General features: G+C 44.5%; 1 protein-coding gene across 2 annotated transcripts in view; it reads right to left on the bottom strand.

Moving 5' to 3' along the window:
• LOC145358877 (DNA-binding protein RFX2-like) overlaps positions 1–27,359 on the bottom strand; it is a 116,977-nt gene that overhangs the window by 6,215 nt on the left and 83,403 nt on the right. For both annotated transcript variants that reach the window (XM_080213238.1, XM_080213239.1), the window contains exons 10-16: positions 25,652–25,764; positions 13,973–14,124; positions 13,102–13,199; positions 11,006–11,155; positions 4,252–4,460; positions 1,376–1,529; positions 22–64 (exon numbers count right to left, since the gene is read on the bottom strand). In XM_080213238.1, the coding sequence (XP_080069364.1) occupies positions 22–64; positions 1,376–1,529; positions 4,252–4,460; positions 11,006–11,155; positions 13,102–13,199; positions 13,973–14,124; positions 25,652–25,764 (919 nt within the window). The remainder of the gene's footprint in view (positions 1–21; positions 65–1,375; positions 1,530–4,251; positions 4,461–11,005; positions 11,156–13,101; positions 13,200–13,972; positions 14,125–25,651; positions 25,765–27,359) is intronic.

Here is a 27,359-nt window from a genome sequence, read left to right as displayed (position 1 = left end):
AGATCCCAGGCAGCTTCTTACCTTTCTCCATTTGTAGAGGGGATATAGAACTGAGATCACCAAACTAGAAGAAACAGAACAAATGATATCAGAACTCTCTGTCAACCTGCTCCAGATTCAGGTCTCTTGCAGAATGCTTCATACTTTTGCCTTTCAACTTAAACTGAGCAATAGCTCCCAAACAATTTAACGACATGCTGCTGTTAGATGTCCCATGATTTGAGGAAGGCGTTTGAACAGGACATGCCACTGCTCTTTGTGTGACTCAACAAGTCAATCCTTGACCTGGGAACTTTGTGCACAAGGGGCAGGATATCCCTCAATAGCAGGTCCGGAGTGTAGGAATGTGAGGATGTCAATTCCCACAGATATTATGCCCCTGTCACCAAAACCGTCCTTCAGAAAATACAGATAAAAACACTGCCTTTGTTTTAACGTCTTTACTTCTCCCAAGTCCTGTCCTTGCACCATGCCTTGTCTTCATTAAAGACAACATGATGTTTGAGATGGGGTCAATTTCCACCTGCAGTTCTCCCTCCCCCACTCATACCAATCCCATCCTCAGGTTCCCCCCCCCATCCCAGTGCCATCCTCCCCTCAAACTCCCAACTCATCTTCTCCCAACCCCACCTCTCCATCTCCCAACCCGTCACCTCCCACCCCCGGGATGTGCCTCTCTGGTCATTAAAATGGCGGAGGAGAGGCGCACGGAGGCGGAGAGACTGCAAGACGAAGGACCAGAAGAGAAGGAAGAGAAAACTGTGAAAACTAAGACTGTTTAAACCCATTAAACGGGTGGTGAGGGATTGGAATGCCCTGCCTGCTGCAGTTGTAAATGCGCCTAGTTTGGGGGCGTTTAAGAGATCTATGGATAGGTTTATGGACGAAAAGGGATTGGTATAGGCTAGTGGGTCATTGTTTTTGTAACTGGTCGGCGCAACATCGTGGGCCGAAGGGCCTGTTCTGCGCTGTAATGTTCTATGTTCTATTTAACAACTCGGGCGTTGTCCCCTGCCTCAGTCCGTCCATCACTGAAACCCTTTTCAATGCTGTGGTCACCTCCACACCTGATTACAATGCTACAACTTCTTTGACTTTTGCTGCCAATTTACTTTATGGTTTTAGGGAACATTTTAGATTTCTATACATTACGTAAAAACAAATGAAACATTTTTTCATAACTATTCCCCAAATAAACTGAAAAACTGTGTGCCTAGAACGATTAAAGCCCAGGAGGCCATTTGGTCCATTATGTCTGTGCTGTCTCTCTGAAAGAGTAATTCACTGTATTCTGCCCTTTCCCTGTAACACTATACAATTTTCCATCCTCAATAAAACACACTTGATTAAATAAATATTACTGATTCTTACATACCTCTCCCATCACTGCTATAGGAGTCTCGCCTGTCGCTAGGGCTACACGATGTTCCACCAGATAAAACATGTATTCGTCATAAAGCAATCGGATAAGATGAAACGAACCGAAGCTGGCTGCACTTCGCAAAGTCAGGTCACGAATAACCATGGAACTAAAATGAAAGCATCACTTCAGCAACTTAAAAAACACCAACAAATAACAGAATGCAGGAGATCTGTTCAGGTGGAAGAAGGATGAACATTTTGAAACTACCATTATAAATAAAATCAAGAGGATAGTTTACATTGGATGCTAGAAATTTATTCACTCCTCCTCCTTTTCATTGAATCATAGAATCCCTACCGTGCAGAAGGAAGCCATTCGGCCCATCAAGCCTGCACCAACAACAATCCCACTCAGGCCCTATCCTTATAGCCCAAGCTATTTATCCTGCTATAGTCCCCCTGGACACTAAGGGGAATTTATCATGGCCAATCCACCTAACCCACATATCTTCTGTGGGAGGAAGCTGGAGCACCCAGAGGAAACCCACGCAGACACAGGGAGAACGTACAGACTCAACACAGACAGTGACCGAAAGGCGGAATTGATTTGATTTATTATTGTCACTTATATTGGTATACAGTGAAAAATGGTGTTTCTTGCGCACTATACAAAGCATACCGTACATAGGGAAGGAAAGAGAGAGTGCAGAATGTAGTGTCACAGTCAGGACCCAGGTGCCTGGCACTGTGGGGCAGCAGCGTGAACCACTGTGCCACCGTGGAGGATGTTAAATGGCATCAAGATGATTTAGACAAGTTGAGTGAATGGGCAGATACATGGCAGATGCAGTATCATGTGGATAAATGGGATATTATCCTGTTTCAAACAGAGAAAAAAAATGGCAGAGTGTTATTTAAAGGATGATAGATTGGGAAATGTTGATGTACATCAACCACGAAAAGCAAGCATCAGCTACAGCAAGTAGTTCAAAAAGCAAATGGTATATCGACGTTCACCTGGATAGGTGCATTGACCCGAACAGGCGCCGGAGTGTGGCAACGAGGGGAATTTCACGTTACCTTCAATGCAGTGTTAATGTAAGCCTTACTTGTGACTAATAAATAAACTTTACATTGCTAGAGGACTTGAGAACAGCAGCAAGGATGTCTTACTGCAGTTATACATGGCTTTGGTGAGACCATAGCTGGAGTATTGTGTGCAGGTTTGGTCTCAGAAGGAGTGCAGTGAAGGTTTGCCATATTGATCCCAGGGATGTCAGAATTATCCTATAAGTGACTGGGTCGACTGGGCCTGCAGTCACTGGAACTTAGAAGAATGAGAGATGATCTCATTGAAATGTATAAAATTCTGACAGGGATGGACAGACTGGATATAGGGATGTTGTTTCCTCTGTCTGGAGGTTCTAGAAAAAGGGATCACAGTCTCAGGATATCACATAGGTTATTTAGGACTGAGATGAGAAATTTCTTCACTCAGACAGTGGTGAACCTGTGGAATTCTCTACCACAGAAAGCTGTGGAGGCCACTGAATATATTTAAGAAGGAAGTAGATCTCTAGTCTATAAAAGCATCCAGGGACATGGAGAGAGTGCGGGAGAATGGTGTTGAGATAGAGAATTAGTATGATCATATTGAATGGTGGAGGAGGCTGGTTACTGTGAACATAATAAAGACACAGCAGAGACTGGGAGACGGGAGTTGCATAACTGTCCAAAAATAGCTGTGTCATTGCTAATTGCTTTCTGAATTTTTGGTCTCCATTAGATCTGCTGTACCTGCCCTCCACATGGACAGAATGGAAAAATCCCGCCTCTTGGCTCTATAAAAGTTCTATAAAACCTCGTATCACATTTTCATAGTTCCAATGGGGTTCTGCAATTTCTGAGGTTGAACTGTTAGAAGCAGATGCTTAGCAATTCACTCGTTTTGTTTGTATATAAGGACTTTGGCTGATATTAGAAGGGTGTACTTTCAGCGAACCACTCAAACACACATGTGCCTCCATTCCAGAGCACTGCTTTGAAGCAATCAAGCTGAATTTCAAGATCACAACCCTCTCCTGAATATTAACAACATTATTTCCATTCCAGCATCATTGAATCATTTCGTGTCACTAAGTACCCAAGAGAGGCCTTTCAGCCCATCTAACTCATCTGACCATCCTACAATTTGTCCAATCCCCTCAGTGTCTGATTGCTTCTTAAATGATTGAATTTTATCTTCACTCTTGCTGAAGAACGTTTCAGGTATTGGTCATGATGTGAAGAAGGGCTTTATAGCTTCAGCCTTTTGTCATTTAGTCATTTGTAATACTCATCGTTAATTATTTCAATTCCATTTTAACATAAAAAACAAAATGATCAATTCCATTAGAGTGCTCTTTGTTTGGCTCCTTTGGATCTAAAAAGTTGCCCTACCATTCCCTCATAACTCCACACCTAGGGCACTGCCCAGTAGCTCTTCTCTACTCTTCCACTGTTTTGATATCTTTCTGCGTTGATGACAGGCCTCAAGGTACAACCTTACCAGAGCAGCATGTAGCTTCAGTATGCTGCCTGGCTCAGTCTTCTGACCTGAAACATGACTCCATATTCTACCAACTCCCTTAACTGCTACATTGCGCTGAGTTTCCTGACTAAACACTATCCACCTCCCAGACCTCCTGCTGATTCTTCCCCAGCAAGTCTGATACTCTCAAGCCTGCCTGCTATCTTTCCCTTCCAATGTATAGCATTTATTAATATGGGTTTTCATCTGTCATGGTTCAGCCTAATTGCAAATATTATCCAGGATCATTTGCAATTTCCCTCTTGTCCAATGAGTTTAATGTAGAGAGCTCAGAGGGATGGAGCTGTCCCTTTACCAACCTGTAGAAAGACCATTTGAGCAGGAATTGGCGTGCGGCCTTTGGGAAGCTGGGGCTGCCTTCATGTGGTTTCAGAACCTGATTCACTACGTTATCAAGCCAGGACGCCCACTCATCAAGGGAGCTCTGCTGTTGTAGAGTCATCTTAAAATCCTGTTCCAGTCGTTGCACCATTCCCTCCTCACACTGACAAACCCAGGATGCTTGCTCCTGTTACAACAAAATCAAACAATGATCATCAGCCTTGGTTAAAGCTGGCACCTGCTTAATAGATATATAAAATTGTTGGACCTCATGCATTTCTTTTAAATGCAAGTTTCTCTATCAATGTAATTCCAAACTTTGATGCAAGCTTTGTTAATTTATAGGAATATACAAGAATCTATCAGATATTTAAAGAATTCCATTGCTGCTCTATCAGCCAGTTTACTAACTGGGCTTTCTGCCCAGTTTTCACTCTGAACATTGCCCTATTCCAATCCAGCATCATTGCCTTTAAACTGTTCACTTTTTCTCATAACCAAGTTATGGTTACTTTTGAGCTTCTGGGGATTCCCTTGAATGTTTGTATAAGGATGTGCATGGTATTGATGTTTTTCTCTTTTAATCCATAGGTGCTTTGGTCCGCCTTGTTGTCCAACAAGGGGCATACATGCAATGGGTCGTGCGACGGCTGCTCTTGGATGTTCGAGAGTGGCCTAGTACTTCATGTCGTTAGTGTACGCTTAAACTGGGCCATCTGACGGGCAACACGACAGCTCAGTGACTGTCACTGTTTGCTGTACAGATACATGGATTTGGGCCGGTGTCTGTGGGAGTTTGCACATTCTCCCCGTGCTTGCGTGAGTTTTCTCCGGGTGCTCCGGTTTCCTCCCACACCTCAAAGATGTGCTGTTAGGCTGATTGGTGTAATAAATTGTCCCTAAATTAGTTCCCCTCAATGTGGAATACCATAAGCATAGACAAGGGTCATGGGTGGAGAGGGGACTCACAATATTAAAATGGCAGCGTGGGCTTATTGGGCCGAAGGGCCTGTTTCCCGGGCTGTGTTGTTCTTTGTTCTTTGTCACAGATAGCACAAAACAGGCTGTTCGGCCCAACCAATTCATGCCGGTGTTTATGCTCCAGTTGAGTTTCCTCTCATCTTTTCCTATCTAAATCCGCCACTGTGACCCTCTGTTCCCTTCTCCCTATTCCCCTTAAGAAGTATCTATCTTATTAATTTCAGCTGCTCTCTGTGATAGTGAGTCCCATATTCTCATCACTCTTTGGGCAAAGAAGTTTCTTCTGAATTTTCTATTGGATTTCTTGATGACTATCATTTATTATGGTCTGTAGTTACACTAAGAGGAAGCATTCTCCATTATCCATTTTATCCATTCTATCAAATATCCATAGAATTATATCCATTCTATCAAAACCTTTCTGAACTTTAAATCCTCCTGTACTAAGTGTTCCATATCTACAGGCTGCAGATGCCCTGTGTCCATAACCATATCCTCTGTGACCCAGTATAGAGCCTGCCATTGCAGGGCAGTCTTGCACTCTAGGCCGTGCATTTTTTCTGTGGTGCACAAAGTCCTTGCCCTTCCCAGCAGCTAGGTTACAGCGGGCTCTCCAATGAATGCCCCTGCTGCGCGCCCACTGCCCTCAAGCATTGTCTCCTATCTCAGACCAGAGTCCATGCAGCCCCTAAACTGCCTGCTTTCTGTGAATCTTTTCCATTTCAAAGCAGGAATGTCTGCACTCTGTGACTCCAAACAGGACAATGGATAACAGTAACCTTCACAAAGCACTGCAGCCCTGATCTGTTTCGTGTTTGTGTGAACAACTTGTAATGTGCCACACTAATGGACACCCAAACTCTACGTGCCTCCCTTCCAATAACACTTGTGCTATCCCTTTGACCCCCTTGTTTGGCAATGATTCATGCAGCCTTGTTGGGATCTAGCTTCCTTCCCCTTGGTCTTCCCTCTGCCTTCCATTGTTCATCCTCTTTATCCATCTCCTTGCCCCTCTGCCTGTCATTGTAAGCCCTCACCTTCCGCTACATCCCCCCAAGCTTTGCACAGCTCTCCTTACACTTTGCCCCACTTGTCTTTGTCAGCCAATGCCTGCCCTATCCTGGTCTCACCTTGTCCCCCACCCCCTGATCAAACATCAGACTTTTCTTGCAGTTGATGCACGAGTCCCACAGTATGGTGCTGTCCAGATGGGCACTGGTGTGTGGCACCAGGCAGGAGGGGGGCCTCCCTCAACCCCAGGGACACTACTGATCTGATTCAGTGACAGAGGAGGGTCCAGGGGTCCAGAATCACAGATCTGTCTATGAAGACCAGTTAGGCATGGAGATGGAGGCAGGAACCAGTCTGCCTTGTAGGGCGGTGTAGAGCGAATCAGGAACAACACCGGCCTAAGGCAGTGGTATCTTCACAAAGTCTCTGCACACTGAGGACCACCTTGCGCACACCGCCCTTTATAGAACCACAGAACCAGAGAAAATTACAGCTCAGAAACAGGCCTTTTGGCCGTTCTTGTCTGTGCCGAACCATTTTTTTGCCTAGTCCCACTGGCCCACACTCGGACCATATCTCTCCACACCCCTCTCATCCATCAACCCATCCAAGTTTTTCTTAAATGTTAGAAGTGACCCCGAATTTACCACTTTATCTGGCAGCTCATTCCACTCCCACCACTCTCTGCATGAAGAAGCCCCCCCTAATATTCCCTTTAAACTTTTCTCCTTTCACCCTTAACCCATGCCCTCTGGTTTTTTTCTCCTCTAGCCTCAGTGGAAAATGCCTGCTTGCATTCACTCTATCTATACCCATCAAAATCTTATACACCTCTATCAAATCTCCCCTCATTCTTCTACGCTCCAGAGAATAAAGTCCTTATCAACCAGGTTTAACAAAAGGGAGCCCTCTTTTTGAGGATGAATGAGGGTGAATACAGAAATTTTGAAAGAAAGGGGGATGGTTCTTGTGCAACAGGAGTATTAAGTGGGAGTGTCAACAAAGAAATTGAGGCAGTCAAGAGTTGGATGAGGAGGGGCTCTGAGTAGATCGTGCTTGAATTGATGATAGGAAGGCAGGCAAGATGAAGCGAAATAAAAAAAATGAAAACATGAGAGAGGGGGTCAGAAAAAGCAAAACAGCTTGGAGAAAGTTATTGAATAGATTGCCTCAATTCCTAGGAAATCCATGGCTATTTCTGACGGTGTTGAAGGTGAGAACACAGAACAGTACAGCGCAGTACAGGCCCTTTGGTCCTCAATGTTGTGCCGAGCTATGTCCAAACCCAAGATCAAGCTATCCCACTCCCTATCATTCTGGTGTGCTCCATGTGCCTATCCAATAACCGTTTGAAAGTTCCTAAAGTGCCCGACTCCACTATCACAGCAGGCAGTGCATTCCACACCCCAACCACACTCTGAGTGAAGAATCTACCTCGGACATCCCTCCTATATCTCCCACCATGAACCTTATAGTTATGCCCCCTAATAACAGCTACATCCACCCGAGGAAATAGTCTCTGCACGTCCACTCTATCTAACCCCCTCATCATCTTATATACCTCTAATAAGTCGCCTCTCATCCTCCTCCGCTCTAAAGAAAAAAGCCCCAGCTCCTTCAATCTTTCCTCATAAGACTTACCCTCTAAACCAGGCAGCCTCTTGGCAAATCTCCTCTGCACTCTCTCCAATGCTTCCACATCCTTCTTATAGTGAGGTGACCAGAACTGCACACAATATTCCAAATGTGGTCTCACCAAGGTCCGGTATAGTTGCAGCATAACCCCACAGCTCTTAAACTCAAACCCCCTGTTAATAAACACTAACACACTATAAGCCTTCTTCACGGCTCTATCCACTTGAGTGGCAACCTTCAGAGATCTGTGGATGTGAACCCCAAGATCTCGCTGTTCCTCCACATTCCTCAGAACCCTGCCGTTGACCCTGCTATCCGCATTCAAGTTTGTCCTACCAAAATGAATTACCTCACACTTATCAGGGTTAAGCTCCATCTGTCCATTTTCGGCCCAGCTCTGTATCCTATCAACATCTCTTTGCAACCTGCAAGAGCCCTCCACCTCATCCACTACTCCATCAATCTTGGTGTCATTAGCAAGTTTACTAACCCACCCTTCAAGCCCTCCTTTTCCAAGCCATTGATAAAAATCACAAATAGCAGAGGACCCAGCACTGATCCCTGTGGTACACCGCTGGTAACTGGCCTTCAGTCTGAAAATCTTCCTTCCACTGCCACCCTCTGTCTTCTATGAGACAGCCAGTTACTTATCCAATCGGCCAAATTTCCTTCTATCCCACGCCTCCTTATCTTCTTCATGAGCCTACCATGGGGAACCTTATCAAATGCCTTATCAAAATCCATGTATACAACATCAACTGCTCTACCTTCATCTACACACTTAGTTACCTCCTCAAAGAATTCAACCAAATTTGACAGACAGGACTTATCCCTCACAAAACCGTGCTGACTATCCCAGATTAAACTGCATCTTTCCAAATGGTCATAAATCCTATCTCTCAGGACCCTTTCCACTAACTTACCGACCACCAAAGTAAGACTAACTGGTCTATAATTACCAGGGTCATTCCTATTTCCTTTCTTGAAGAGAGGAACAACATTCGTCACTCTCCAATCCTCTGGCACAATCCCCATGGACAGTGAGGACCCAAAGATCAAATCTAAAGGCTCCGCAATCTCATCCCTTGCCTCCCAAAGTATCCTAGGATGTATCCCATCTGGCCAAGGGGACTTATCGATCCTCAGGTTTTTCAAAATTGCTAATACATCTTCCCTCAGAACATCTACCTCCTTGATCCTATCAGCCTGTATCACACACACATCCTCAAAAACATGGCCTCTCCTTAGTGAACACTGAAGAAAAGTATTCATTCAATGCCTCACCTATCTCTTCTGACTCCATGCACAAGTTCCCACTACTATCCTTGACTGGCCCTAACCTCACCCTAGACATTCTTTTATTTCTCACATAAGAGTAAAACGCCTTGGGGTTTTCTTTTATCCGACCCACCAAGGACTTCTCATGCCCCCTCCTAGCTCTCCTAAGTCCTTTCTTTAACTCATTCCCATCTACCTTGTAACCTTCGAGCGACCCAACTGAACCTTGTTTTCTTATCCTTACATATGCTTCCTTTTTCCTCTTAACAAGACATTCAACCTCCTTTGTGAACCATGGTTCCCTCACTCAGCCATTTCCTCCCCGCCTGACAGAGACATACCTATCAAGGACACACAGTATTTTTCCTTGAACAAGCTCCACTTTTCGTTTGTGCCCATACCTGACAGCTTCTGTTCCCATCTTATGCTCCCTAATTCTTGCCTAATCACATGATAATTACCCCGGCCCCAATTATAAACCTTGCCCTGCCATGTGACCCTATCCATCTCCATTGCAATAATGAAGGACACTGAACTGTGGTCACTATCACCAAAGTGCTCCCCCACAAACAAATCTAACACCTGGCCCGGTTCATTACCCAGTACCAAGTCCAATGTGGCCCCATCGCTTGTCGGCTTATCCACATATTGTGTCAGGAAACTCTCCTGCACTCACTGTACAAAAACTGCCCCATCCGAACTATTCGACCTATAAAGGTTCCAATCAATATTTGGAAAGTTAAAGTTGCCCATGATAACTACCCTGTGACCTCCACACCTATCCATAATCTGCCATTTCCTCCTCCACATCCCTATTACTATTTGGGGGCCTATAGAAAACTCCTAACAACGTGACCGATCCTTTCCTATTTCTAACTTCAGCCCATATTACCTCAGTGGGCAGATCCCCCTCGAAATGCCTTTCAGCAGCTGTTAAACTATCCTTGATTAACAATGCTACTCCTCCGCCTCTTTTACTGCCTTCCCTACTCTTACTGAAACATCTATACCCCGGAATTGCCAACAACCATTCCTGTCCCTGTTCTAACCGTGTCTCCGTAATGGCCACAACATCATAGTCCCAAGTACCAATCCACGCTCCAAGTTCACCTACTTTATTCCTGAAGCTCCTTGCATTGAAGTAGATACACTTCAACCCACCATCCTGTCTGCCTGTACACTCCTGCGACCTTCCTCAGTACCGGCTTTTGGACTACATCTCACTTTCCCACCCCCCCGACAAATTAGTTTAAATTCCCCCGAAGAGCCATAGCAAATTTCCCTCCCAGGATATTACTGCCCCTCTGGTTCAGGTGCAAACCATCCTGTTTGTACAGCTCCCACCTTCCCCAGAATGTGCTCCAATTATCCGTATAAATGAAACCCTCTCTCCTACACCATCCCTGCAGCTACATGTTAATCTGCACTCTCTCTCTGTTCCTTAACTCACTAGCACGTGGCACTGGCAACAAACCAGAGATGACAACATGCTTTGTCCTGGCTCTCAGCTTTCAACCTAGCTCCCTAAATTCCTGTTTTAAATCCCCATCCCTTATTCTACCTATATCATTGGTACCGATGTGCACCGTGACCTGCGACGGATCCCCCTTCCCCTTAAGGATCTTGAAAACACGGTCCGAGACATCACGGACTCTTGCACCCGGGAAGCAACATACCATCCGTGAGTCTCTTTTGCTGCCACAAAACCTCCTATCTGTCCCTCTAACCATCCCGTCCCCGATTACTATTGCTCTCCTGCTCTCCTCAGGTGAGAGAGAATTTGATGAAAAGATGCAGCAGATTAACAGTCTAGCTGGGAGGTCTCACCTGCACATTGGCAAAGTCCACACGGTTGAGGTCACTGAGCATCTGGTTGATCTGTGATGTGTTCTGTAGCACAGCTCTGGCAGCCTGTGCGAGGTGATTCAGGGAGGTGTATCGGCGCAATGTTTGGGCAAAGGCACTAACTACTCCCACCTTTAAAAAAGCACAATACAGCACTCAGTTAGTGGACAAACTACTACACACCGAACATCACAACCCAACCTCCAAACACCCACTTCATAAAATCCTCACCATTTCATCAGCTGGTCAAATAAAAGTTCCAAGTCAACTAAATTAACCTCCAGTGAGGGCACAGTGAGGTTTTAACAAGCTGGGATAATGAATGCGATTGGTGTACATTCCAGATACAATGAGTTGATGGTTTAATCCTGATTATTTGCTTCCTCAGTCATTGCCAATGTGTTAAACAGCTTCAGCTACACACCAATTGCATTGAAGGTGAATACATTTTTTGAATCACTATTATTTAAAAAAAAGATTTGAATGCATTGGTAAAACTTCCGGCCCCAAAATAAATAACCAGATATTCAAATAATTTCATCCTCACCATCAATTGCTTTGATTCATCTAACGGGTGCCACAGATTTTTTTTTTCAGATAATCTCTTAGGTTTGGAATCACTGGTCTAAGTACATGGTCCATGTGTTCTTCCTGATCAGTGCTTTACCATTACTGCCCAACAGATATTCATTAGAGTGTGCCTGAAGCTATAACAATGAAATACACTCCTTCAATCTTTCAAAAGTTATCTAATAAATATGAGTGAGACAAAACCCAACATACATTAACAAGCTGAGAGATTTTACAAACATTGAGTAGAAAATTTACAATAAATCTCACTTATTAACTTACTTTTCTGACATTCCTTTGTAACATGACAATAACAAAACATGCCATGTTAGTGATCTTTATGCACTCCTTGCATCAGTAAACTCTTTGTCTGGCCCGTATTTAAGGCCTTGCGGGCTGGCCTCTTTACCAAAGAAAACCATCAGTGCATTTTCCTGTGTTAGGCAAGAAGCCAGCAGCCTGACCACCAACCATTCACCAGGTTGGTGTCCAGGGACTAACCCAAACTGCCAATCAAAAAGAATGGTCCACCCTCCTCGACACGGACTCCTGCTGAGGTCAAACAAGCAGGGCTGCTCCAACACCTCATGTGACTGGGGTATACTGGGGTTTTTACTGAACTGCCATAATTATTAGTAATCTGAATTTTTTTTTTCATTTATTAGTGTCACAAGTAGGCTTATACTAACAATGCAATGAAGTTACTGTCAAAATCCCCTAGTCGCCACATTCTGGCGCCTGTTTGGGTACACTGAGGGAGAATTTAGCATGGCCGATGCACCTAACCTAATTCCGATGGGAGGAAACCAGAGCAACCCAGAGGAAACCCACCCAACCACAGGGAGAATGTGCAGACTCCACACAGACAGTGACCTGAGGCCAGATTTGAACCCAGGTCCCTGGTGCTGTGAGGCAGCACTGCTAACCACTGTGCTACCGTGCCGCCCCAGTTACTGCACTGGAATTCAAATCCGCAACTCCAGCAATGATGATTCTATGGATTTATTCTTTGCAACATAAATTGAACTCAATGAAAATATACTTAAATTCTTCCAAGGGCAAACAGCTAAAAGTTTTGAAATGTGACAAACAGGACGGGTATAATCATATGAATTTAGTGATTCCTCTGCAGAATACCAAACATTGTGCTATCCTCTATGAAGCTGTCATTATTGAATGAGCCCATAAGATTTTTTACTCAATCTTTCTCAACTTAATCTGCCAACAATTGCATCCTGACCTACCTCACCCTACTCTTCCCAACTTTGTCCATAACCTTGGCACTTCCCCTTGTTTTCCCACAGAAAAAAAAAGTTCGTAAAAGCAGAATTAGTTAGAAAAAAAACAGGGACATATGGTCTTGAATATTTCAAAACCAAAACCCTCTAAAAGAAAAACAAAAATTACATTTGGTTTCATTCTATGAAAACAAATCTAACAGGGCAAACTTGTTGAGGGCAGTTTGAAGGGCAGAAGTATTGAATAAAGATGATCACATCCAGTCTTACCTTGGTCCGAACCATCTGCTGAGGGAAGCCATTCATTGCACTCATCAACCATGCCTCCAAACTCTTGGCAAAATTCCGAATAGCTTGGGTCAAGGCACCTGAAGGAAGATGAAAAATTAATGGCCTATCCAATAGAGTTGAATATTTTGATTTAGAAGAATGAGGAGAGATCAAATTGAGGTATGCAAGATGAAAGGTATGGATAAAGCAAATGCTCCGCTGTTGGGGCACGCTAAGACGAGATGTCATAGTCTTAGGATAAGGGGTAGCAAATTTAAAGCAGAGTTGAGGAGAAATTACTACTCCCAAAGGGTTGTGAATCTGTGGAATTCGCTACCCCAAACTGCGGTGGATGCTGGGACAGTGAGTAAATTTAGGGAGGAGTAAGACGGATTTTTAATTGGTAATGGGTTGAAGGGTTATGCGGAGAAGGCAGGAAAATGGGGATCAGAAGTATATCAGCCGTGATTGAATGGCGGAGCGCACCCAATGGGCCAAATGGCCTAATTCTGCTCCTATATTGTATTAACTTATGAACTATAAAAATCTGGTGCTGGTAAATAACCAGGAAGGAGACAAGTTGTCAGAAAAATCCAGCTGGCTTATTAATGAACGTCCTTTAGGAAAGGAAACCTGCATTCATTAGTGACTGCTGTCCGACAACAATGTAGCTGACTCTTAACTATACTCTGAAGTGCTCAGAAAGCCACTCAGTTCAGAGAAACTAGAGGTGGTAACAAATGTCAGTGTTGTCAGGTGCTGTGCACATTCAGAGAAATAATTGTAAAAAACCTCTAACTCACTTGGGGCAGCTGCAAGGGTTTGAATATAGAAGTACAATAGCAAACAGCAATAATCACAAGCTACTCACTGGGGACAGGTCGCAGTACATCCGGGATTAGAATTTCCACTAGTGCCTGGTAAAGTACGTGATCACAGTTCCTCATCCATTTAATGATGGGTTCAAATTTACACAGGTTGATGAGTTTCTCTTTGGGGAAAACGGCCTCACTCTCTTCCTCACTGCACAAAAAACAAGAAATGCAAAGCAACTGCACAACTAATGGAAATGTAACAGTATATTGCAGACTGAGCTGGAGCCAGTTATTCCACACTGCAGCAGATCCATGTGGTATTTAGCATCTATGATACGCCTTTTACCCATTAAGAGGAACCAATAGCCAAATTGGGCATTAGACAGCTTGGGCTAAATGTCCTGTTTTTGAAACTAAGTGCTGCAGGAGGTGGTTTCTGCAGCATGTTCCCTGTTGGACAGAGAACTGGGAAATCGCGCCTAATAAGCTCAGGCAAGTGTGTCTCCGAATCACACGTTGGGTTGGGAATGGATTTGTTCGGCCCGCTGTTACCAAATGGGGTCCAAGGTCAAGCATCATATTTAAATACACCACATTTCACTCTCTTTAGCCCCAGCTGTCATTCAGGAGACCCGTAGAGATATCCACACAACAGAAGAATGTTAGCACATTCTCCAGGCTTTGATACAAGGAGTACGCAAACACCAGGATGTGCTTTATCAAAGGATAGCTCCAGGAAGCACACCAGCCTCACTTCTCTAGCCTGGGAGGCAGTGGCAAGTCAAATCAGCTTGGCTGGTAACTGCCCCATCCAGAACAGGAAAAGGATGAATGATCTAATCCGCTGCACCAGGGTGAGTCACTTCCAGCTCACTCCAATCTCACACTATCATCATGGTAATATGCATGCAAAGGTTACACCCTCCCAGGATTGCACACAACAGTAGGCAGGGCTCACTTATCAGCACTGAATTTTTCACCAATACTTTCCCACCACCACCATTATACCATAATGCTGCACAATCTCCATCCTCAGCCTTTTCTGGGGACAGTAACAAGTCTCACAGCACCGGGTTAAACTCCAACAGGTTTATTTGATATCACGAGCTTTCAGAGTGCTGCTCCTTCATCAGGTGAGTGTCTGGGGTGGGCTCACCGCACATGGGAGGTTTGCATGTTTCCCAGCCTTTGCTCCATCTCTTCTCATCACATTTCTTTCTTTTGTCTTCATGTGGTCCAAGCCCTAAGATGGGAGGAGGGATGGCCAGCACACAGAGCTGTCCAAATTTGAGGATGCTGCCGCAAGTGGCTGAGGACAGGGATCATTCCTATGGGGAAGGCGAAATTAGCTTCTCCCAGCGACCAAGTACGGATGAGTCCTCCATGAGTTGTCACTTTCTGACATTCATGTGAATGTCAGAATACACTGTCTGTATTCTGCTTACTCATGAACTTGTAACGGATGTCGCTGGGAGACAGTATTGTGTGAGGGCTCCTCAGTAGTCTGAAGGGATAGCTGCCATTGTGTCTCCTCAGTGGCAAAACACAAGGCTTCACGAGATGATGATATCCACAACCATGCAACTATTTTGCTGTCAGATGCAGTTTCTGATTAAGGTGGCCACAGCTGCAATAAGTTCTTCGGGACAGAATTGGCGGTGTTGAGTCGGTTTTCACTTCCCAGGGTTCAGTGCTGACCTTTTCACAGATCATAGCCTAGTCCATCATGAGGGTTGAAGGTGCAAGTTGGAATGTGGATCTTGCCAGTGATGTGACTGGTTGTAAATCCCTTTCAGTGTAATCGCATGGCTGTCATAACTGAGTCTCATAGCAAGCAAGAATGTGACAAAATTATGATTTCTCAATTTTATGATTTATGATTTTATAAAATTAACCATTTAGAAACCACCAGCATTTCACAGAATGCGAGTATCCCAGTAACAAGATTAGCAGTTTTAGACAGACCAGAACAAGTGTGATGAGTCCTCACCAGAAAAGGATGAGGATGGAGATCGTGCAGCACAATGGTATAATGGTGGTGGTGGGAAAGTATTGGTGAAAAAAATCAATGCTGATGTGAGTGCAATCCCAGAATAGTGTAAACCCTTTGCATGTATAATGCCACCTTAGCTAGATGACTGGACCATTCAGGGGAGGCATCCATATGTTAATCTTTTAGAACTTACAGAGCTGAGGGGATAAATGGCAAATATACAGAGAGAACCATCAAATGGGAAAGTAATATAATTGCCAACCTTTCATGGAAGGTTTTCATAGAATATTGATAGGCAGGGGGATCTGGGTGTACAGGTATGCAGTTCACTGAAATGCGAGTGGAGAAGGTAGTCAAGAAGGCATACAGGGCATACTTGCCTTCACTGACTGAAGCATTGAGTTTAAAAATTGGCAAGTCATGTTGCAACTTTAGAGTCTTAGTTAGGCCGCACTTGGAATATAATGTTCAATTCTGGTCACCACACTACCAGAAGGATGTGGAGGCTTTGGACAGGGTACAGAAAAGATTTACCAGGATGTAGAACATAGAACATTACAGCGCAGTACAGGCCCTTCAGCCCTCGATGTTGCGCCGACCAGTGGAACCAATCTAATGACCCTCTAACCTAAACTATTCCATTGTTGTGCATTTGCCTATCCACTGACCATGTGAATGCCCTTAAAGTTGGCGAGTCCACAACTGCTGCAGGCAGGGCATTCCACGCCCTTACTACCCTCTGAGTAAAGAACCTACCTCTGATACCTGTCCTATAATTACCACTCCTTAATCTAAAGCTATGTCCCCTTGTGTTAGCCATCACCATCCGAAGCCAAAGGCTCTCACTGTCCATCCTATCCAATCCTTTGATCACCTTGTATGCCTCAATCAGGTCACCTCGTAACCTTCTTCTCTCTAATGAAAATAACCTCAAGTCCCTCAGCCTTTCCTCATAAGACCTTCCCACCATACCAGGCAACATCCTGGTAAACCTCCTCTGCACCCTTTCCAATGCCTCCACATCTTTCTTATAATGCGGCGACCAGAACTGTATGCAATACTCCAAGTGCGGCCATACCAGAGTTTTGTACAGTTGCAACATGACCTCATGGCTCCAAAATTCAATCCCTCTACCAATAAAAGCTAACACACCGTACGCCTTCTTGACAACCTGGGTGCCAACTTTCAGGGAGCTATGCACATGCACACCGACATCTCTCTGCTCGTCAACACTACTAAGAGTCCTTCCATTAGCCCTATATTCTGTACTCCTGTTATTCTTACCAAAGTGAATCACCTCACAGTTTTCTGTATTAAACTCCATTTGCCACCTCTCGGCCCAGCTCTGCAGCTTATCTATGTCCCTCTGCAAACTGTAACATCCATCCTCACTGTCTACAACTCCTCCAACTTTGGTGTCGTCAGCAAATTTACTAACCCATCCTTCTACACTCTCATCTAGGTCATTTATAAAAATGACAAACAGCAGTGGCCCCAAAACAGATCCTTGAGGTACACCACTTGTAACTGAACTCCAGGTTGAATATTTCCCATCAACCACCGCCCTCTGTCTTCTATCAGCTAGCCAATTCCTGATCCAAACTGCTAAATCACCCACAATCCCATGCATCTGCATTTTCTGCAATAGCCTACCATGGGGAACCTTATCAAACGCTTTACTAAAATCCATATCCACCACGTCAACTGCCTTACCCTTGTCCACCTCTTTGGTCACCTTTTCAAAAAACTTGATAAGGTTTGTGAGGCATGACCTACCCTTCACAAAACCGTGTTGACTATCCCTAATCAATTTATTTCCCTCTAGATGATTATAAATCCGATCCCTTATAATTCTTTCCGAAACTTTGCCCACAACAGAAGTAAGGCTCACCGGTCTATAATTCCCAGGATGGTCTCTACTCCCCTTCTTGAACAAGGGGACAACATTTGCTATCCTCCAGTTTTCCGGCACTATACCTGAAGCCAAGGACGACATGAATGTTGTCTGGTATGGAGGGCATTAGCTGTGAGGAGAGGTTGGAGATACTAGGTTTGTTCTCATTGGAACAATAGAGGTTGAGGGGTGACCTGATAGAAGTCTACAAGATTATGAGAGGCATGGACAGAGTGGATAATCAGAAGCTTCTTCCCAGGGTGGAAGAGTCAATTACTAGAGGGCACAGGTTTAAGGTGCTGGGGCAAGGTTTAAGATGTATGAGGCAAGTTGTTTCACACAGAGAGTGACGGGTGCCTGGAACTTGCTGCCAGGGGAGGTAGTGGAAGCAGATATGATAGTGACTTTTAACAGTCACTACCATCTTAACAAATACGTGAATAGGATGGAAAGGGGGATATAATCCCTGGAAGAGTAGGGGGTTTTAATTCAGTCGGGCAGCACGGTCGGTACAGGCGTAGAGGGTCGAAGGGCCTGTTCCTGTGTTGTAATTTTCTTTGTTCTTTGGAAGCAGAAATGCAATTTCTATCTAGCAGTCTGTAAGCCGGTTCCAGCAAGCAGACCAGAAGCAAGAGTGAAGAAACCTTTGTGGGGGCAGTTAAAACCCTCTCTTCACTGAACAAAGAGATGTTCCCCAGAATAGCTCCTCAACCGTATACAGTGCGGTAACTATAAGCTGCCTTTATTTATAGATCTATTGAATTGGATGTTGCTTGGGAAAAGGGAAGTTCAAAAAATGTAGTTGAGATCAAAAAGGGTAATTTCTACATAAACTGTGTGGGCATATTTAGTAGTTCCTATACATAATAATCCTCTTCACGTGTCATAGTCATAGAGTCATAGAGGTTTTCTGCATTGAAACAGGCTCTTCGACCCAACTTGTCCATGCCGCCTTTTCTTTTAACTCCCAAGCTAATCCCAATTGCCCACATTTGGCCCATATCCCTCTATACTCATTGTACCCATGAACTATCTAAATGCTTTTTAAAAGATAAAATTGTACCCACCTCTACTACTAACTCTGGCAGCTTGTTCCAGATACTGACCACCCTCTGTGTGAAAAAATTGCCCCTCTGGACACTTTTGTATTTCTCCTCTCTCACCTTAAACCTATCCCCTCTAGTTTTAGACTCTCCTACCTTTGGGAAAAGATATTGACTATCTACCTTGATATGCCCCTTATTATTTTATAGACCTCTACAAAGTCACCCTCAGCCTCCTACACTCCAGAGAAAAAAGTCCCAGTCTATTCAGCCTCTCCTTATAACTCAATCCATCAAGTCCTGGTAGCATCCTAGTAAATCTTTTCTGCACTCTTTCTAGTTTAATAATATCCTTTCTACAATAGGGTGACCAGAATTGCACACAGTATTCCAAGTGTGGCCATACCAATGTCTTGTATGACTTCAACAAGACATTTCAACTCTTATATTCAATGTTCTGGCCGATGAAATCAAGCATGCCGAATGCCTTCTTCGCCACTCTGTCCACCTGTGACTCCACTTTCAAGGAGCTATGAATGTGGACCCTTACTTCTGTTTGTTCTGGAACTCTCCCCAACACCCTACTATTAACTGAGTAATTCCTGCCCTGGTTCAATCTACCAAAATGCATCACCTCACATTTGTCTAAATTAAACTCCGTCTGCCATTCGTCAGCCCACTGGCCCAACTGATCAAGATCCCGTTGCAACTGGAGATAACTTTCTTCACTGTCCACTATGCAACCAATCTTGGTGTCATCTGCAAACTTACTAACCATGGCTCCGATATTCTCATCCAAATCATTAAATGACAAATAACAGTGGGCCCAGCACTGATCCCTGAGGCACACCGCTGGTCACAGGCCTCCAGTTTGAAAAACAACTCTCTACAACCATCCTCTGGTTTCTGTCAAGAAGACAATTTTGTATCCATTTAGATACCTCACCCTGGATCCCGTGAGATTTAACTTTATGCAACAACCTACCATGCGGTACCTTGTCAAAGGCCTTGCTAAAGTCCACATAGACAACATCAACTGCGCTGCCCTCATCTACCTTCTTGGTTACCCCTTCAAAAAACTCTATTAAATTTGTGAGACATGATTTTCCACTCATAAAGCGATGCTGACTGTCCCTAATCAGTCCTTGCCTCTCTAAATGCCTGTAGATCCTTCTCTCAAAGTACCTTCCAACAATTTACCCACCATAGATGTGAGGCTCACTGGCCTGTAGCTCCCAGGCTTTTCCCTGCCGCCCTTTTTAAACAAAGGCACAGCATTTACCACTCTCCAATCTTCAGGCACCTCACCCGTGACTATCGATGATTCAAATATCTCACCTAGGGGACCCGCAATTTCCTCCCTAGCCTCCCACAATGTCCTGGGATATACCTCATTAGGTCCCGCAGATTTATCTACCTTGTTGCGCTTTAAGGCTTCCAGCACCTCATTCTCTGTAATATGTACACTCTTCAAGACATCACTATTTATTCCCCCAAGTTTCCTAACATCCATGCTTTTCACAACAGTTAATACTGATGAGAAATATTCATTTACGATTGGTGGTTGGTGACTAGTGGAGTGCCCCAGGGATCGGTGCTGGGGCTCAGCTATTTACCACTTATATAGATGATCTGGAGGAGGGAACCGAGTGTATGGTGTCGAAATTTGCTGATGACACCAAGATTGGTGGAACGGCAAATTGTCAGAGGGTGTGGAAAGTCTGCAGAAGGATCTAGATAGGCTGGGCGAATGGGCCAGGAACTGGCAAGTGGAATTTAATGTTAGCAAGTGTGAAGTTGTCCACTTTGGTAGGAATAATGGTAGGAAGGACTATTACTTACATGGCGAAAAGCTGCAGCATGCAACGGTGCAGAGGGACCTCGGGGTCCTTGTGCATGAGTCGCAAAAACCCAGCCTGCAGGTGCAGCGGGTGGTCAGGAAGGCAAATGGGATGCTGGCCTTCATAGCGAGGGGGATTGAATATAAAAGTAGGGAGGTCTTGCTGCAACTGAACAGGGGACTGGTGAGGCCGCAGCTGGAGTACTGTGTGCAGTTTTGGTTGCCGTACTTACGCAAGGATATTTTGGCCTTGGAGGGAGTGCAGAGGAGGTTTACTAGGCTGATACTAGAGTTGAGGGGGTTGAACTATGAGGAGAGGCTGAATAAACTAGGCTTGTACTTGTTAGAGTTTAGAAGAATGAGGGGAGATCTCATTGAGACATATAAGATGATGAATGGGATGGATAGGATAGAGGTGGAGAGGCTCTTCCCGCTCAGAAAGCACAGTAGGACTAGAGGGCACAGCCCAAGATAAAGGGGGGGTAGTTTAGAACGGAGTTGAGGAGGAACTTCTTCACTCAAAGGGTGGTGAATCTCTGGAATTCTCTGCCCGTTGAAGTGGTGGAGGCTGCCTCGCTAAATATTTTTAAGACGCGGGTTGATAGGTTTTTGATAGGCAAGGGGATTAAGGGTTATGGGGAGATGGTGGGAAAGTGGAACTGAGACACGACAGATCAGCCATGATCTTATTGAATGGCGGGGCAGGCTCGAAGGGCTAGATGGCCCACTCCTGCTCCTATTTCTTATGTTCTTATGTTATGTCACTCATCTCTTGTGGATCTGCACATAGATGACCTTGTTGATCCTTATGAGGCCCTACTCTCTCCCGTGTTACTCTTTTGCCTTTTATGTATTTGTAGAAGCTCTTTGGATTCTCCTTTGCCAAAACAATTTCATGTCCCCTTTTTGCCCTCCTGATTTCTCTCTTAACTCTACGCCAACACCCCCTATACGCTTCAAGGGATCCACTTGATCCCAGCTACCTATGCACATCATATGCCTCTTTCTTCTTCTTGACCAGGGCCTCAATATCCTAAGTCACCCAGGGTTCCTGACTTTTGCCAGCCTTGCCCTTCACTCTAAGAGGAATGTGTTTACCCTAAACCCTGGTTAACACACTTCTGAAAGCATGCCCTTTACCAGATGTCCCTTTGCCTTCCCACAGATTCCCCCAATTGACTTTTGAAAGTTCCTGCCTGATACCATCAAAATTGGCCTTGCCCCAATTTAGAATTTTAACTTTTGGGCCAGACCTATCACTCTCCATAGCTATCTTAAAACTAATGGAATTATGGTCACTGCTCCCAAAGTGATCCCTCACTAACACTTCCGTCACCTGCCCTTCCTTATTTCCCAAGAGGAGGTCAAGTTTTGCCCCCTCTCTAGTCAGGCCATCCACATACTGAATGAGAAATTCCTCTTGAATACACTCAACAAATTTCTCTCCATCCAATCCTCTAATACTATGGTTGTCCCAGCCAATGTTGGGAAAATTAAAATCTCTGACTATTACCACCCTATTTTTCTTGGAGCTCTCTGTAATCTCCTTACATATTTGCTCCTCAATTTCCTGCTGACTATTTGGTGGACTATAGTACAACCCTATCAAAGTGATTTCCCCCTTCTTATTTCTTTATTGTAATAAATAGTCTTTAATAAGTGTTATACTATGACTGGGCTGGTTCTTACTATGTCTTGCATTTGACTCCTAATGCCATTCCCGTAAACAAAATTATACACCACCACAAGCTGGCATTCCAGGTTGGAACACCCTCACAGATAACGTCAGCCATGTTTGTGACAATGGCACTAAAGAGGAATATGGCTTTCTCCTATTGCTGGCAGCTTACTCCGCCTATAATCGAGTGATAATTAAAATGGCACAGGCATTCTTCGAGCTTCCTCAATGAAATTGGCCTGTGGAAAATGACCTTCTTCTCCCTCTTCAGATACCTGGCCCTCCTTTTGGGAATTGATTCCTTTTGGGAATCAAGTAGATAAGGTTGTTAAGAAGGCGTACGCTGTCTTGGCGTTTATTGGTAGGGGGATTGAATTTAGGAGTCGCAGCGTCATGTTGCAACTGTACACTACTCTGGTGCGGCCGCACTTGGAGTACTGTGTGCAGTTCTGGTCCCCACATTACAAGAAGGATGTGGAGGCTTTGGAGAGGGTGCAGAGGAGGTTTACTAGGATGTTGCCTGGTATGGTGGGGAGATCCTATGAGGAGAGACTGAGGGATTTAGGGTTGTTTTCATTGGAAAGAAGGCGGCTAAGAGGGGATCTTATTGAAACATATAAGATGATGATTAGAGGTTTAGATAGGGTGGATAGTGATAGCCTTTTTCCTCGGATGGAGAAAGCTAGCACGAGGGGGCATGGCTTTAAATTAAGGGGGGGTAGCTACAGGACGGATGTCAGGGGTAGGTTCTTTACCCAGCGGGTGGTGAGGGATTGGAATGCCCGGCCTGCTGCAGTTGTAAATGCGCCTAGTTTGGGGGCGTTTAAGAGATCTATGGATAGGTTTATGGACGAAAAGGGATTGGTTTAGGTTAGTGGGTCGTTGTTGTTTTTTTTTAACTGGTCGGCGCAACATCGTGGACCGAAGGGCCTGTTCTACGCTGTAATGTTCTATGTTCCTTTTCTTCATACTCCAAGAAGTGCTCTGCCTCTTCCATGTCTCCCAGTGGGACTCTCCACAGTGTCTGCATCCTTGTAGTTGATGTTGGGTTCCAGCTTCCCACACTCTCCTCTCTACCTCCACCTTCCCAAATGCCTCAGCCTGTCATCAGTTCTGTCCTCCCCAGAGCCCACTGTCTCCCATGCGTCCCCCCAATCACCCCCATCCACCTTTGCTCACCATCTCCCATGTCTTCTCCCCTCGCTCACCTCAACCCCTCCATCCCCCCAGCCCATTACCCTCTCTGATCTCCTTCCCCCCGTTCCCCACTTTGGTTGCTCTGTCTGGGTGCTTTCCCTGTCTGATTTCCCAAGGAACTCCTTCCTGAATACCAGAGGAAGTCAGTGAGGAGAGATGATATGCACCCCCCCATCAGTGTGGCCTCACTGGGTTTGTTGAGAACCTAGAGCAGTGCTGTTGCAGGGAGGCTCCAAATGATGCATCAGTTTTAAGTTGTGAGTGAAAAGAGAGCCGTCAGTCAGTCAGACACTGCTTATATCCAAATGTTTCTCACACTAGTTTGATGGTGTATGGGAGTGTTGTTAATGAGCATTCAGAAGATGGTAATGAATGCAAATGGCGTTGCCACCACAGATAACAGGAAATCCGACCCGCTGTGGAAGCAGTAAGCAGAAAATTTGAACGGTTTTCCTGATGGCAGATTTCCAATTTTTGACTCACTCCAAATTCCCACATTGATCATGACACCGCAGACTTGATGGGAAAATTCCACCCCTAGTATTTAGAATCAATTAATTCCTCAAAAGGTGAAAATTCTAAATCTCTCATAGGACTCCATTCTAAGCAGCCACACATTGTGTAATTCCAGCCAGAACTGTGTCTCAGCATAACAGACAACCAGGCACAGCAACTGAAACCTAAATGAAAGTTTTAAATCAACCACTTATGTCTCAGCCTTCTGCAAATACTCTCCCATTAGAAGTAGCAGTTCCACAGGATCCCTACAGTACAGAAGGAAACCATCCAATCAATCGAGTCTGCACCGACTCTCAGAAACAGCCTTTTACCCAACGTTCCCACGTCATCACAGTTCACCCCCCCCAACACACACACACACACACACACACACACACACACACACACACACACACACACAAAACTCAAACCTCCCTGTCCTCCTAACCTCATGCATTTACCCGGGCTAATCCACCCGCACATCTTTAGACTGTGGGAAGAAACCAGAGCACCAAGAGGAAACCCATGCAGACATGGGGAGAATGTGCACATTTCACACAATCACCCAAGGCCGGAATGAAACCCAGGTCCCTCGCGCTGTGAGGCAAAAGAGCTAACCATCATTGTACCACTATGCTGCCCTCAAAGGTCCTGCCATTCCTTACAGCACCACTGGGCTCTGAGCAAGTACAAGCAGGGGTGATATACTTAAAATTCTTGAACATCATAACAATTCAACACTATCTGTGCACAAAGCAGGGCAACAAGGAAATGGCCCCAAGACATTGTCCTCACCTTCCAAAAAAAGCAAGCAACAGTCTGGTGCAGCAACCCCTCCTCCCAGTTACACAGCACATTAGCACCATCCCTTGCCTTCCTGCCTCAGCGCAATGCCAAATCAAGCTGCTTCATAACATTTCAACCATTAAAATTACGAAGAACAAGAAAAGTACAGCACAGTAACAGGCCCTTTGGTCCTCTAAGCCTGTGCCGAAAATGACGCCCTAACTGAAAAAAAACCTTTGCCCTAACTTGGTCCGTATTCCTCTATTTTCTCCCTATTCATGTATCCATTCAGATGCCTCTTACATGTTGCTACTTCCACCATATCCTCTGGCAACATGTCCCAGGTACCCACCTCTCTCTGTGTGGAAAACTTCCTCCGCACATCTCCCATAAACTTTCCCCCTCTCACCTTGAACCTGTGCCCCCTTGTAATGGACACTTTCACCCCAGGAAAAAGCCTGATTATCCACCCTGTGCCTGTCACAATTTTGCAGACCTCTATCAGATCTCCCTTCGGCCTCTGTCTTTCCAGTGAAAACAATCCTAGTTTACTCAACCTCTCGTCAACACTCTCGAGACCAGGCAATATTCTGGTGAGCCTTCTTTGCACTCTCATCAAAGCTTCCACGTCCTTCTGATGATGTGGTGACCAGAATGAGTGGCTAATTCTAGGTAGTAAATGAAGATTTGACAATATAGTCTCCTGGACAGATGTATCTATGTCAGAAATCACAGTTAAAAGGACCAGCCCTTTTAGTTTACTCAAACAGTCAATGGATTGTCACAAAGTTTTGTGATATTCTTACCTTACTGAAGTGACAGAAGCACCATCACTTGGCGAAGGAGTCGAATGCCAAAAAGTCTGCCAAAGTTTTTCAATGTAATGAAACTGAAGATTTATTACAACATCCAACATTGCCTGTAAGAGAAGCCATCGTTTGTTAGATGGGGTGGGATAGGTAATTAAAACTACATATCAGAAAAGGCATTGCAAGCTACTGAAACGTATTTTCAGAAAACAGGTACTGCTGCTTAACAATAATTATTGAGATTGCTAACAATGCACTGAGCAAAGAATAGTACAGTACAGGAACAGGCCCTTCAGTCCACCAAGCCTACGCTGACACATGATGCCTTCCTAAAGATCTTTTGCCTCTATGTGGTCTGTATCCCTCTATTCCCTGCCTATTCATGCATCTGTCAAGATGCCTCTCAAACATTGCTATGTATCTGCTTCTATCGCCTCCCATGGCAGCGCATTCCAGGCACTTACCACCCTCTGTGTAAAAAAACTTGCCTCTCACATCTCCTTTAAACTTCCCACCTTTCACCTATCTCCTATAATTGACATTCCTACCCAGGGAAAGATTCCGACTATCCGTTCTATCCATGCCTCTCACAATTTTGTAAATTTCTATCAGGTTTCCCCTCAGCCTCTGACATTCAAGTGGAAACAAACCAAGTTTGTCCAATCTCGCCTTATAACTAATACCCTCCAAACCAGGCAATCTCCTGGTAAGCCTTTTCTGAATCCTCTCCAAATATTCCATATTCTTCTGGTAGTGTGGCAACAAGAACTGTACCTAATATTCCAAATGTGGCCTAACTGAAGTTCTATACAGCTGTAACATGACTTGCTAATTTTTATACTCTGTGCCCTGACTGAAGAAGGTAAGCCTACTATACGCCTTCTTGAGCTAAGAGCTAATGTTTACCGATGATGATCAAACTAACTTGTTGCACACAAAATAGCCACAAATGTTAATATGAATACTTTCATTATGATCATCAGCTTATTGCTCTATCAAAATCAAAAAAGATTACCCAAGTTGTCACTGGAAGAAGAATTTATCTTTAACATTGTACAAGGTGAAAATCTAAGGTTGAAGATGGAGGCAAAGCTGGAGATATGCCATCAATGAAAACCAGGAAGGACTGATCATAAATTAGATGTCAAAAGGCTGCAATTGGGTCAGTAACTCAGTTACTAATTTAGTAAAATGGAGGCAGCAACTTTAGTTTGTGGTTGAGTAGAAATTGAACACTGCTCCCTTGATTTTATATTCTGCCTCTAAATATAAATTGAGAGACTTCATTTGTCTTTTTTTATGGCTTTAAATGGTTGTACTGTCAGATTTGATGACTTGCGTGAGTATCTCCATACACCTTGCCCTTCAGTTGCAATATATATAAACATAGGAGTTCAGGGCAGGAGTAGGCCACTCAGCCTCCTGAACCTGCTCCACCACTCAGTATATCATAGCTGAGCTGATTTTAACCTCACCTCCACATTCCTACCAACCCCCAGTAGCCTTTCACCTGCTTCTCTGGCAATAATCTATGCACCTCTCTTAAACATATTCAAAGACTGCTTCCGTCACCCTGTCAGGAAGACAGTTCCAAGGACTCACCACCCTCAGAAAAAAAATTCTCATCTCTGTCCTAAATGGTTGATTGCTTATTTTTAAACAGTGACCCCCTGGTTTTAGATTCTCCCACAAGAGGAAACATCCT

The sequence above is a fragment of the Carcharhinus amblyrhynchos genome, chromosome 26 (genome assembly GCF_965287045.1).
Source record: "Carcharhinus amblyrhynchos chromosome 26, sCarAmb.v2.hapA, whole genome shotgun sequence".
In the NCBI taxonomy this organism is placed as follows: domain Eukaryota; kingdom Metazoa; phylum Chordata; class Chondrichthyes; order Carcharhiniformes; family Carcharhinidae; genus Carcharhinus; species Carcharhinus amblyrhynchos.
Note: the sequence above shows the minus strand (reverse complement) of the source record. Positions and strands in the feature narration are given on the sequence as shown.